Source organism: Takifugu flavidus, chromosome 15 (genome assembly GCF_003711565.1).
Source record: "Takifugu flavidus isolate HTHZ2018 chromosome 15, ASM371156v2, whole genome shotgun sequence".
In the NCBI taxonomy this organism is placed as follows: Eukaryota; Metazoa; Chordata; class Actinopteri; order Tetraodontiformes; family Tetraodontidae; genus Takifugu; species Takifugu flavidus.
The window spans coordinates 9,683,187-9,696,382 of NC_079534.1; the positions used below are offsets into that span (position 1 = coordinate 9,683,187).

Genomic DNA, 13,196 nt, shown 5'->3' on the forward strand with positions numbered 1-13,196 from the left:
TTTGAGTTGCTACAATGACATTTTGGCAAAATGGACCAGTCTGCTGCATAATTTTTTCACTTTCATTTTTGGGGTGTCTTTGATTTCCCCCCTCTATAGGGTGATCATTTTCCTTTCTATCAAATTATGTGGCATCATTTTGTTACTAATACATCACCTACTTTTTGTCAGGAAAGATATTCAAGATCATTTCCCTACCGTTTAGATCTGATGTGTGTTCGAAGTGTTCCTCTAATTTTTTTGAGCAGTGTATTTTATATTGTGTGTACTTTTATATTGTGTGTATATTTTAATATTTTATAATGTGTATTGTAAAATTATTCAGTACTGAACTGTAATTTAAAAAATAATCGTACCTCATATTATGTCGATCTATATACAAAAATTAAATTTCAAACCTACTTACCGTATATAATAATACATGTCAGTAGATTAAGAACCTCATGATTTTTCATTTGACAGGTCCAGGACAAATTTGAGGCCACATCTGATGATGCTGAGCAGGAGATGCACCAGGGAGCGCTGCAGAGACAGTTCTTTGGTAGAGCAAAGCTGCTAATTAAGGCTGTTGAGATGGTGGAAAAGGTCTGGAACAAAGGAGGGATGATGTTCGTGGAGGGAGGACCGGGAGAGGGCAAAACTGTCTTCATGGTAAAGTTGATTTACTAATTTTGTGTTTAGGTTTTTAAAAAATATATATTTTATAGTTTCAACCCTGTAGTATAAATGTAAGCAAAATACAGTATGTCTCAAATACATTTTTTCTGACTCATAATTTGGTATGTCTGATGATTTAATCACGAATATCCTGATTAGTATGTAACAAATATTGATCAATCAGTGAATAACTCCTGTTTTATAAATTCTTTTTGCAAAACATTGACCCTGAATAACTGTTGTCGGGAAGACATGATGTGATTTAGGGAAGTTTCTATATAAGTAAATATGACAAGCAGGTGTAACATTTTTTTTGGTTGGCCAAATAATAATAATAAAACTGCTGCCTGGTTGTGTGAATGAAAAGCACTGCCCAAATCAGCATTGAATGCTGAGGTTAATGTTAATGTTAAAAGTTAGGATCATATATAATGGAATCAGTCATGTTTGAAAATAAAAATAGCATAAATATCACTATCCCCCGATTGCACAGGTTGAACAGCTGAAATGACATTTGAATTTATTTTACCGCATCATCAAAGTTATCATACTGAAAGAATAGGACTTTTAATTAGGACTAGCCATAATACCAATCTCCATGGTTTCATGGTAAACTTAAAGTAATAGGATTTATGTATCCTTCTCCACACAGGCTGCTCTAGCAGCTGCCCTCAGGACTGGAGAAAAGGCAAAGGAACAGCTCATCTGTGATGTCATCTCCTACTCCACCACTGCAAGCCAAGCGGCACGCTCTGTGGAGAACCTGCTTCGATACCTTATTCGGTGGTTCAGAAAGATGGACTGTACTGAAAAAGACTCACCTATTCCTAACTCTTACAAGTAACTGATCTTTGAATAGTTTTTGAATGGGATTTTATTTTATATATACATTTAGCTGTTGATTGTCCGTCTCTAAATTTGTCTGCAGAAAGTTGCTGTTAGAATTTCAATCTACTTTGAGCAACAAAAGGAAGAGACCTGTTGCATTTCTAGTTGATGGAGTAGACCTTGTTCAAGATGGCACAGGTCAGGCAAATTCCGAATGGATACCACAGCAGCTTCCACAGGTTAGTATATTATCAGAGACGTGCACATAAACCTACAGAAACAAGAATTCTGTCTTGACTGTTTCAGCTTGGTACATTAAAAAATTTGAGGAATTCTGTTTTTGCATGTGTTTCTAAAGATGCACAAAGGAGATCATTTTATAATATTTCTTTAAAGCGATTAGATTCTGATTATCTTTTCATTGTCAGGGTATTTGTTTGGTCATGAGCGTCACATCCAACGCAGTGCTGTTGCAGACACTGGCCAAGAAAAGAAATGCTGTTCAGTTTGTCCTGGGGCAGCTCACATTGTCAGACCGTAAGGAGATAGTTATGGAAGAATTGGACACCTTTGGAAAGAAACTCAGTGACTCAGCTTTCAACAACCAGGTTATTTTTTAATGTTTGTAAAATGAAACCACATATTATTTCTTAAATTCATACCTGTGATTTCCTGGGTAGTCTGGGTGGTTGCTAAGTATCCAGTCTGCAGGTAATGGTAACTATGATAAACACCTTTTCTGAACACTTGCAATAGTCTAAGATTCAACGTCTAACACAATGATTTTTCTGCTTGTCCAGCTCCAGATTCTGACAATGAAAAAGGGGGCAGTGAGTCCTTTCTATCTACATCTGGCCTGTGAAACCCTGAGGAACTTTGCTTCTTTTGACAAGGTTAAATATCACTTTTACAGACACGTCAGATTTCTCTGGGTATACCATATCATGCCACTGTATTAGTGAAACCTTACAGTAAAGATAAAAGACACTATTGGGGGGAAAAAATCTGATTTTAATTGATCCTAATCAATGCGATTATGCTGTCCTGGAAATACACATTAACTTATGACATATGAACAGGCATAAACTTATCCATGATTACTTTCGTAAAAGTTGAAAGAGAATGTCCAGGCTTTGCCACAGTCCCTGGAGCATTTGGTGGCGTATGGCCTGGATAGACTGTGCTCACAGTACAGACACTTGATTGGACTCCGCTGGGCCTTGGCAGCACTTACTGTCAGTGCAACTGGTAAGAATTTCTAAACGGATAGTTCAGAAATGCCAGTTTGTAAAAGTTTCAGTTTGTGGGCTTGTCTAGTGTGTTTGCACATTGTCTCTTCCTGTTTGACAGGCATGAGAGCGAGAGAGTTGTACTCTACACTAAATACTTGCAATGAACTGTCGTCACGGGATGGACCAATGACATGGCAGGAATTACTGCAACTGTCCAGGAATGCCAAAGGGCACATACCCATGACAACCTTCACCTATATAGTCCTGAGTTTACAAAGGTATAAATTCCATATAAGCCTGTTTGTGGATATCTGTGTATAGCAAGATTACTTTGTAATAAAAAGGAAGACTTACTCAAATGAACAGCAACAGGGTTTAGTTTGGTCTTTCCTCTCCCATAATAAATACACACTGTATCCAGTGTATCTCCCACCCATTGTATTTGGGGTTTAAAAATGATGCAGGAGCCATGAAAGTACATTTATGTTTTAGATTAGGTTTGGGGTTATTTGAGATATTGTTATGTAATTAACATACTCATATTAATGATTATATAATAATGATTATATGAGTTGGGAGATTGCACAAAAGATGATGATGGGCTGATTTTTTTTACTTATGCTCACCTGTTTAGTGAGAAAAATAATGAGAAAGGGTCAACTTTTTGTGACCCCGATCTTGGTGATTACTTTGATGATAATTTCCTGATTGCCCCGTTGTAAAACAAGCTAAGCTATTGGTGACTTTGTCATTGATTGTTGACCTTCAAACAAACCTAAGATGTTTTCATTTTCTGCTTCAGTTAAGTATTGTTTTTGCACAGTTGTGCCTGTGTCTAATCAAAGATGTTCCTTGTTTGTAGTTTGATCGGCATGTCGCATTGCCACAACACCAACGACCTGCTCATTTTAACTAATCCTGAAGTGAGAATAGCTTTTGAGAACATTCTCCTCCCATCAGAAAGTGACAGAACCAGAGCTCACCTTGTTCTGGCAGGTAATGTAAATAAAGTTTAAGTTACTGCAATGTGTATAACTACAGGCAATGGTGGATTTAACCTATGTTATGTGTTATTACATACTGTATAATTACACAGCTCATCTATGGGCATCAGCTGACCAGCAGGGCACAGATACCTTTCATAACTGTGAAGCCAATTACATCCAGCATTTGCCTTCCTCACTGGTTTGTCACCTCAAATTCTCACTCATAAAATTTAATGTAATTGACTTGAGTACACATTCTTGGTTGCTTGATGTGACAATTGTCTGTAAAATTAGAAAATCTATTCCCTATCTATATGTATTTTTAGTAAACTCACTAGTCAAGAAAAGGTGGTTCAGCTCATCAAAATGAAATATCACTTTATCCTAATAACATCTACTCTTTTTAATTGTTTCTCTTAATGGAAATATTTTAAGTACACCCCTGCATACCTCAAACTTTATTTTGCATTCCTTTGACAGAATCTGAAACTGAACATGATATGTGAAATAAGATATTAACAAAAAAATAAACAAATAAAATGACTCTAATCACTGTAAATTTAACACATGGCTCAGATTCAAAGTGGCCAACCAGAGGCACTTCATCAACTGCTCTCCAGTTACTACTTTCTGTATGCTAATGTTCATCACGGCCTCTTACACCATCTTCTGGACACCTACATTTCATATGGTGAGTATACATAGTGCTTATTCTAGAATTTCAGGTAAAACACTGTGAGATATTTTGGCTTATTTGAAGATTTATGGGGGTGGAAGACTTGTGAAGCTTTTGACCATTCTTTCCAGTTCATAAAAAGAGATTTTAAGCTTCAAAGACAAACTAAGAATGACATCTGGAGGTCAGTGGCAATTGTAGGAGCCATAGGCTTCCAAATGAATTCCATATCTTTGATTCCAATTCCAAAACAAAAGCCAGTCAAGCAACTGTGTTGTCATTCTCAGAATCAATGACTGAACACGAACTTTTAGATGGAAATGACAGGTTTCTGCTGTGAGGTCTCCTCAGACCTAATTAGGTATCATCAAAGGTTCATTGTTACATTTTAAGCCTCAAACATCTTTAATCACATGATCATGGAGAATTGATAAGGGAATTGGGAGTGTTTCAGACCAGTTGGTTTCAGTGAACAAGGCTCCCAAGCTTCAGTGTCAAATATACCATTTATTTTAAGATGCTTTGTTTCCCCATTGTCTTGGCATTTTCATCACATGATCAACACCAATGCAATCTTTCTAGTGTCAAGGTACATGATTTTCCCCCCCTTTTTTTGGCAGATAAGATGAATAATTCTGAAGCATCATGTAAGCACCTAAAAATACAGAACCCTCTCAAATTTCTGCTATTATTGTGAAAGTTTTTCATGCAAGTTTCTCTCTGATCTTAGTTTGTTCTAGTGCTTGTCTAGAAGACTGTAGGAATTTCTTGCACCATCATAGCCTTCTGCTTTCCTCTTGGCCAAGTCTTTTCATTCAGCAGGCCCTCAATGAACCTCCTAATACCTCTGCTCACACCTGGGCACAAGGCCTTGTGAAAAAAGGAGGGCTTCATGTCATGAGGTGGCTAAACAACAGCCAACAGGATTTTAAACATCCCAGGTAAGCAAAAATGTGTTGTTTTTAGGGCTGTAAAAATACGTTAATCCAGATTAATTATTTACACAAATACAATCGTAAAGTAGACAGCAAATAACTGCACTGATTATCATCAAAGACACTGGTCTTACAAATGTTTCCAACTTTGGTGCATATCCTAATTTTTGAACAGTTTTGCTTTCTGTGTGTATGTCTTTTTAACTGCTTTTTACGCTCATTTACTTAATGTAGTAAGCTGGTGTCAACTTTTTCCACCAAGCCAACTTGCATGGTTTTGAGCTCAGATGGACAGATGATGGTGGTTGGCACTGGACATGGAATGCTGCATTTCATCGACACACAGAGCGGACTGGTATAGAAAATATATATTTTTCTCATTCAATAGCCATGACTGGCATAGAATAACATTCAGTATTTATATTCTTGGTTTCTGATTTGAAGATGAAGACACATTAGTTGGTCCCAACATACTGACTGTTGAAATGAATAATAATCATCATTTAATAAACTTGTGGGTGTGGCCTTCAGTTAGGTCAATTTGAAATCCAGAAAGCATTTTTTTCAGTCCAACTGCACTGAATATGATGGTCCTCCAACAAGAAGAATGCCTTACCACATTAGAGAGAGGCCAGATAGATTTGACATAATTGCTGTTATTGCTGACTGTGTTAATATATTACGTCAACCCACAGAGATCTCAATATACTGTATATCCACGAGTCAAAATTCACCCCAGTTTGTTTGTGGCATGGCAGCACTTACTGCCCTGCTGAGAGGACTGGTATCATGGAGATAGAATTTTGTTATATTATACTACTTGGGATGTGTTTATTATAGAAAGGTTTGTCAGTAGACTAACTGTAGCTAGATAATAATGTTACTCACTTCAGCTGCCTGTATGATGTCATAACTAATTAGTGTGTACTTCCCATAATCAAATGTATTCAGATTTTTATCTACAGTAAATTTGCATAACTAAATGTTAATGTATGTCCCCATTTTCTTTTTATAATGATTTACTGGTCGCTTATTTCAATTGGTCTGCATTTTAACCCTATACCCAGTGATAATGTTTTTATCGGGATTGTTGTCTATTCATATTTAATAAATATCCTACTTTCAAATATCTACAAAACAGGAAGTGAAATCACTGGTAAGCAGCTGTGATGGAATCTCAAGCTGTGTCTTTCTTAAAGATGGGCATCTTGCTACTACCTCCTTCAATGGAAAACTGGAAATGTGGGACATTGGGAGTGGCTGCAGGTGAGAGGATGATTTTATGGACCATTTTTCTTAAATCTTATTTTATTGGTCATCGATTTGATGTTTGAATGAATTTCCATGTGTCCCATTCAGGACTGCTTTCATTGAAGCCCATACGAATGCAATTACAGCAAGTGATGTCACTGTAGATATGAAGCACGTGGCTACAGTGTCTTTGGACTCGATGCTGAAGGTTGGTCTATATATTTTTCTGTTAGTGATTTTGAGTAATTTCATTTGTTTTTGTGGCCAGGTGTGGTCTTCTACTAAAGCATATGAGGTAGCAGCCTGGCTCAGCCCTGGCCCATTGAACTGTGTGTCATTTCACCCTGAGGAGCACCTACTAGCTGCAGGCTGCTGGAATGGCAATGTGATTATGTGGAACTGGCTGCAGAATAAAAGTGATGTGGTAAGTTCTCATTGGCAGACTTCAAAAGCACTTAGTTAGAACATAACCATTAAGAAATCCCCCAATCTTCCCTAAAAAAAAACAGTTGTGTCGTGAAATTTTTTTAAATCATAATTGTCCAATGATTCACATTTATCCGACTTTCACATTTATCCGACTCTTCTTTTTAGAAAAAAGAGTAGAAATATTTTCTTGAATAAATTAAGTGATGCTTTGTACACAAAAAGATGAATTGCCAGAATATATTGTAAAACTGAATGAATGCTGTTTTCAGTCCTTCTGTGGTCACAAGTCATCAGTGCGAAGTCTCTCCTTCTCATCCTCATCCACAATGTGCTCTGGCTCTGTGTCTGGAGAGATCAGGGTCTGGTCGGTACCCAATTTCACCTGCGTGGGATGTTTCCAGGCCCACTCTGGAGCCACCGAGGTCCTCACCTTTCTGGATGAAGGCCGCATGCTTCTTAGTGCTAGTTCTGATCACACGGTAAGGTACCGGTACCAGTCTGTCCATTCAAAACCAGGAACAGGGATTCTGAGATCAGCAAATGTATTTTTTTGCACATATTTGGTTCTTTACATCCAGTGACATTTCTTTGATTCAAAGTAATAGAATAGAAAAAGTTTTGGTGCTTGAAGCACCATTATATTTGAGTAGCATAGTAGTATTTTTTTTTCCAAAACATTGTCATTTTTATCATTCATTTAAATATAGATTGTGACAAAACCATTTTTTTTCCCTCTTACATTTTTTGACAAAGAGGGAAAATATTTCCTTGAATAAATGAAATTATTTATGGGAAAAGGAGGATGACAGTGGGTATGTGAGTGACCATCGTCCGTTGCCTCTGCAACGGCTGTTGGTCTCACTGATGTGCATTCGTCACAGCACTGGATAGCATAAACCAAGCTGCTATGTCTGTTTTTGAGAATTTTGTTTGTGGGGAGTCTCTGGCCACATGAAACGTTAAAGTTAAAGTTAAATTTGCCATCCACTTTGAATAGAAAGTTGATTTTCCTTCTTTGTGTTGTTTTTATTCTGTCAAACAGCTCAAGCTCTGGTCAGGAGGACTTGGACGTTCAGTGGCTGCATTAAAGAGTGAGGTAATCACTTCACTTGTGAATGAAAGTTAGGATAATTTTTGCCATTCTGTCAGAATAGATGGGTTATCCATTGTTTAATATACAGGGTGATATCTGTCATTAAATGTTTTTATTTTATCTTTCAGTGTGAAGGAGAACCATGTCTGAAGAAGCAGAAGCTTGTATCACATGACCCTGCTGCTCTGTGTGTGGCTGTGAATGGAGATTGTGTTGCTGTGGGTTACCATGGAGCTGGTATCAAGCTCTTCAGTCTTGATACAGGTGTGGCCACCTGCTAGTAATGTACAAAATTAATAGTTTTTTACTTAAGCAGTTTACTGATGTGAAGGTTTCCCCATTGCACTCACAGGTGAAATGACTAAGACCCCAGAGGTTCTTGATGTCTCTATTTTGTGCATGATGTGGGTCAATATGGACCATGATGAGGGTGAACCAGAGTTGTTGGTAGCTGGAAGAAGTGACAAATGTGTGGGAGTTTTGAAAAGAAATAAAAGAGAAAATGGAACGCTGGGCACCCTGAAGGTGATTGGATTGTGTGGTACTCAACATGGCGACATTTTGGCATTGGCGCAAAATGCCACATACTTGGCCACCGCCTCAGGTCAGTGGTAAAGTGAAAACACACAACATCAGAAGTAGCAGATTTTCTTGTTTATACTTTTCATAATTTCTGTTGATTTAGATGACTGCACTATTGCTCTGTGGTTGCTGAGTCATCTTTGTGATATGGCCACTCAAGAGCCTCAATCACTGCTGAGCAGCCATAGTGGAGGTGTCACCTGTCTGGCTTTTAGCCCTGATGGTGGTCAACTGCTGTCTGGTGGAAAAGATCTGGTATGTTAATGAATAACCCTTATATGAAATTTTTGGTACATGTGTTATTACAGAATTGCAGATACATCTCGTGGAAAGATGCATTTGTCATCCAAAGCATTGGTAGTATTTTACACAAGTGAAATTCATTTGGTGTTTGAACTCACAATACAGGATATGATGTTGCAAGGTTGTGGTCAGTAATACAGTAATCAGAATGCAAATACCTTTCCTTTACTATAATAGCAGTATTGGAGTTATTTTTTCCTCTGTAATGAATGACAGTTGTGCTTTATTAAACTGTCAAGACACAATGAAATTATGACACTCCAACTGAAACTAGGGGAACAACCCTACCAACGACCCTGCCAACGACTCTCAGGTGACCACCCAGATCATTTGCATGCTAATGGTCCACAAGGGTTATATTTTCAAGTTCTGTCCCCAGCGAGTTCAGAACTGAAGAAGCCTTCTGGATAGAAGGCAAAATGTCTTCAAAAAAGAAAAAAAACAGTCCAGTTGACACAGAAAACTACCTTGGATAACTATGACCTGGATGATTGAGAATCTACACAGACATTATGACACTATTATATCAAACATTTAAATACAGATCCTGCTCTGTAGTGTAAAGAGTTCTAGAAGGATATTATTATTCTTTTGCACAATGCTAATTGTGTTGTATGCTTTTTCCTAGCAAAACATGTTCTAGTAGACCAGCAGGAAGAAACCCTTTTATACCTAAGCAATCGTTACAATGTGAAAAATAAATGCCTAATTTGCAGTGCAGTAAATATAAGATCGTCGGAGCTAGGGTATGTGATCAAAAGAGTGTTGGAGTAGTAACAGGGTCTCTTTTTTTCAGGCTCTGATCGTGTGGGACGTAAGTGGATCCCCTGCTGTTCTGTCCAAGTCACTCAGTCACGCTCATAAAGACTGGATTACCAGCTGTGTTTGGAGTCCGCATTGTGTGGTAATTATTTAGTGTATGCCATGAGTGAATGTAATTAGCTGTCTTCTCAGGAGTTCCATTTTTAGACATTGTTTTTATATATAGTTTAATTGTCTCCCTTTTCTGTTCTAGATAAGTTCTTCAAATGATGGGAGACTTTGTTTATGGGATCTGCAATCAGGCCAATGTCTCAAAGAAATCTCCTGGAAAAGTCGTCTAACATCCGTTTGCTGCTTGGTGATTTGATTATTTATTCACTAGCTAATTAACAAGGTATTTTTTTTTTTTTAGCTTTTAATTAGCGCTGAACCATCTTTCTGTCCTGGCTGACAGCAGGACACTGTCATCATCCTGCTTCACTGTTGGTATGATACCATCACTGGGATGTGTTGCGCACATGATAAACAGTGGCTGAAATTTTGCTGTTTTGATTTAACAACAAACCTTTCAATGTTGGTTCCATCAGCCCAGAAAATATTCTTATTCCTTTAGCTGTGGCAGGGCGGCCCGCTTATATTGGTGGAGTTGCTGCAGTGACTGCTGACTGTCTGAAACTTATCATCTGAACACAGGATCTCCGGAGCTCAGCCAGTGGGTTCTTCAACCCAGTGGGCTCTTCACCTACTAGTATATTATACGTGAGGGGCAAGGAGCAGACAAATAACTTTAACCTCACCTTTTGATACTTCTGTGTACAGCTGTATCTCTATCTCTGGAAGATCTTCAGTTGATGTTCATGGAATTATTGGAAAGGCTCATTTCAAAAGAAGATTTTAACTTTGTATACACTCTTGATATTTTGATAACATCATAGATTTTTTTGTGTCGGTATAATTATTAATGTCTATAGTTGTTTTTGAGACCAGAAAGACATTGCAGTGTAGGCTGAAGATAATGTGGATCTGTCTATGTAAACAAATTAATTAAAACCCTTCTACCCTAGATTTCTCGAAGCTGACTGCACCACCAGTCTCAACGAAATCTTGGCTGTTCCAAAGTTCTTTAATTTCTGAATGGCAAAGACCTTTGTGCTCTTTTGGACCTTTAGTCCAGCAGAATTTGTTTGTAGCTTTTCCCAGATCTATGTCGTGCCTTTGTCATTTTTCCTCCGATATTGTAAGGTAGACCTTCCATAGACAGAAGTGTGTACTTCCAAATCATGGCCAAATAAGTGTAAAAATAGTGTGAGATACCAAAGCAGTGGGTAACACATAAAATGCAATTAATGTATGGACCAATTGGAGCATTTTCAACTGTGTATGAAGATAGTACATAAAAGTATATATTTTAATGACATCATTGCCGACTACGGTTTGATAGTTGTGGATATAACTGTATTGTAAAGTGTGAGCTATCTGGAGAATTGAAAAGAGTAATCTTTTGACTCAACTATTACATTTCTGCACCCAGGGACAGTATGTGATTGCCAGCTGTTCAGAAGGAATGCTTCACGTTTGGATGTGGGAATCAAGTGTAGAGATCTGCCACATTTCTGCACATAAACAGCTCATCCATCACTGCACACTTTTGCCAAACACGGGTAAATACCATGCAACATAGTAAAGAGCTTAACAATGAATATAGGAAAATGCCTTTGTTAGTTGTTATGTGATCTGATGCTATTTAATCAGATGAGACCAAAGATGATGGCCCTGAGGAAATAACTGTTTTTACGGCTTCTGAGGATGGTACAGTGCAGCTCTGGAAGCCACTGCAGGTCTGTCCAAGTGTCTAAATATGAGGACAGAGTAGATTTTCCATGAATGTAACATCCTGATATTTTATACAGGTGCAGCACTTCAGCACCTTCCAGGGTCACAATGCTGCTGTATGTGGAGTTGTTGACAAGAAAGGACTTTCAGAATTCCTCTCTATTTCTCAAGACTGCACTTTGAGATGCTGGACACTAATGAAAGGTAATAATTGATGATCTGTCTTGTACTGTGTGTTGTGCTAAAACAGTACTGTCTGGTCCATTAAGTAGATTTTAATTCTGAAGAGAAAGATACATTTCTTTTTAGCTCAGATTTTCTATGTTCTGTATGTAAGAGTTAAACAAAAATATAGAATTCAATTACTGGTGGGAATTAAAACAGAATATAAAGGCTATGTAAAATCAACACCTTTGGTATTTTTAGTGGTGATTTTATTACCCCTACCAAAGAGGTTATGTGACAGGCTGCATCTGTCTGTCTGTTTGGAAATGTTGATAGCGGTGTGATTGGTTTATGATCAAAGCCAAGGTGATCATACCTACTGCATTACATAACCTTATATTATTACTGCCTTTATATAGTATACTATACTCTAGTAATACTCTGTAATTCAAAATATGTGGGGAAATGACCTGCTTGGCCGAGGTCTGGAATCGGAGTACTTTTTTGCTAGTTTAGCACACCTTATAACTCCATAAATAAAAACCATGACATTTTATAACTTATCAATAGCAATGTTTTTGCTTTACGCTAATTGAAGGCCCCCACATTTATATCTTACCTTCATATTTCAAGAAGAAAAGAATACTTTAACCCCAAAGGTGAAATGACACCATGCAGTACCACCGCATCTCGCGAAGAGAGAACATCATAAAAAATAGAAAATCTTAAGAAAAGTTTATTTATTTTAGTAACTGAATTTAAAAAGTACAGTCCATAATTAGCTAAGTAGAGTGTAAGTAACACCACAGACCTTCACCATCGTACGTTTTAATTACCGTAGATTGTAATTTTGCAAGACACTGAAATTTCCATGTCTGTGAGTAATATATTGACTTTTGAATTGCTGTTATTCTAAAATATTTTGCCATGCACTGGCAGCAGGATCATACAATGCAATCACTAAGGGAAAGTTGTGAGTAAGCTGCCCTATACAGGTGCTCTGAGCATCCTGGCATACCTGGCTAAAGAGCACCTGGGGAGTGCTTTGACAATGTCCCAGCACCTCTACTGCTCCCACCATCCTAGTTTTTGGCCCATAGCTGAGACTTAAACCAGAAGCCCTCCGACTCCCAGCCTTGTACCCTACAGCTCCCCCTTATTTTTCACATTTATTATATTTTTAATTGTTTGCAAGGCCATGGTTCTCAACCGGAAAAAGGTGGAGTGCCTTCTCCGGGTCAAGGAGGAGATCCTGCCCCAAGTGGAGGAGTTCAAGTACCTCAAGTTCAAGTAGAGATTGACAGGCGGATCGGTGCGGCATCCGCAGTAATGCGGACTCTGCACCGGTCCGTAGTGGTGAAGAGAGAGCTGAGCTGAAAGGCGAAGCTCTCGATTTACCGGTCGATCTTCGTTCCTACCCTCACCTATGGTCATGAGCTTTGGGTAATGACCGAAAGAACAAGA

At 38.0% G+C, this 13,196-nt stretch overlaps 1 protein-coding gene across 4 annotated transcripts in view; it reads left to right on the forward strand.

Moving 5' to 3' along the window:
* The window catches only part of tep1 (telomerase-associated protein 1), a 28,601-nt gene that overhangs the window by 11,496 nt on the left and 3,909 nt on the right, over positions 1–13,196 (forward strand). For 3 of the 4 annotated variants that reach the window (XM_057057617.1, XM_057057618.1, XM_057057619.1), the window contains 26 exons: positions 463–651; positions 1,310–1,497; positions 1,586–1,724; positions 1,914–2,093; positions 2,286–2,378; positions 2,598–2,733; positions 2,836–2,995; positions 3,580–3,713; positions 3,814–3,902; positions 4,280–4,394; positions 5,000–5,026; positions 5,110–5,320; positions 5,549–5,669; positions 6,456–6,580; positions 6,674–6,773; positions 6,834–6,989; positions 7,264–7,473; positions 8,037–8,090; positions 8,216–8,351; positions 8,440–8,691; positions 8,773–8,924; positions 9,769–9,876; positions 9,988–10,092; positions 11,266–11,395; positions 11,487–11,572; positions 11,645–11,771. In XM_057057617.1, coding sequence (XP_056913597.1) covers positions 463–651; positions 1,310–1,497; positions 1,586–1,724; positions 1,914–2,093; positions 2,286–2,378; positions 2,598–2,733; positions 2,836–2,995; positions 3,580–3,713; positions 3,814–3,902; positions 4,280–4,394; positions 5,000–5,026; positions 5,110–5,320; positions 5,549–5,669; positions 6,456–6,580; positions 6,674–6,773; positions 6,834–6,989; positions 7,264–7,473; positions 8,037–8,090; positions 8,216–8,351; positions 8,440–8,691; positions 8,773–8,924; positions 9,769–9,876; positions 9,988–10,092; positions 11,266–11,395; positions 11,487–11,572; positions 11,645–11,771 — 3,523 coding nt within the window. Of the gene's footprint in view, positions 1–462; positions 652–1,309; positions 1,498–1,585; positions 1,725–1,913; positions 2,094–2,285; positions 2,379–2,597; positions 2,734–2,835; positions 2,996–3,579; positions 3,714–3,813; positions 3,903–4,279; positions 4,395–4,999; positions 5,027–5,109; positions 5,321–5,548; positions 5,670–6,455; positions 6,581–6,673; positions 6,774–6,833; positions 6,990–7,263; positions 7,474–8,036; positions 8,091–8,215; positions 8,352–8,439; positions 8,692–8,772; positions 8,925–9,768; positions 9,877–9,987; positions 10,221–11,265; positions 11,396–11,486; positions 11,573–11,644; positions 11,772–13,196 lie in introns of those variants that run through there. The other variant, XR_008954090.1, reaches the window with a different exon arrangement.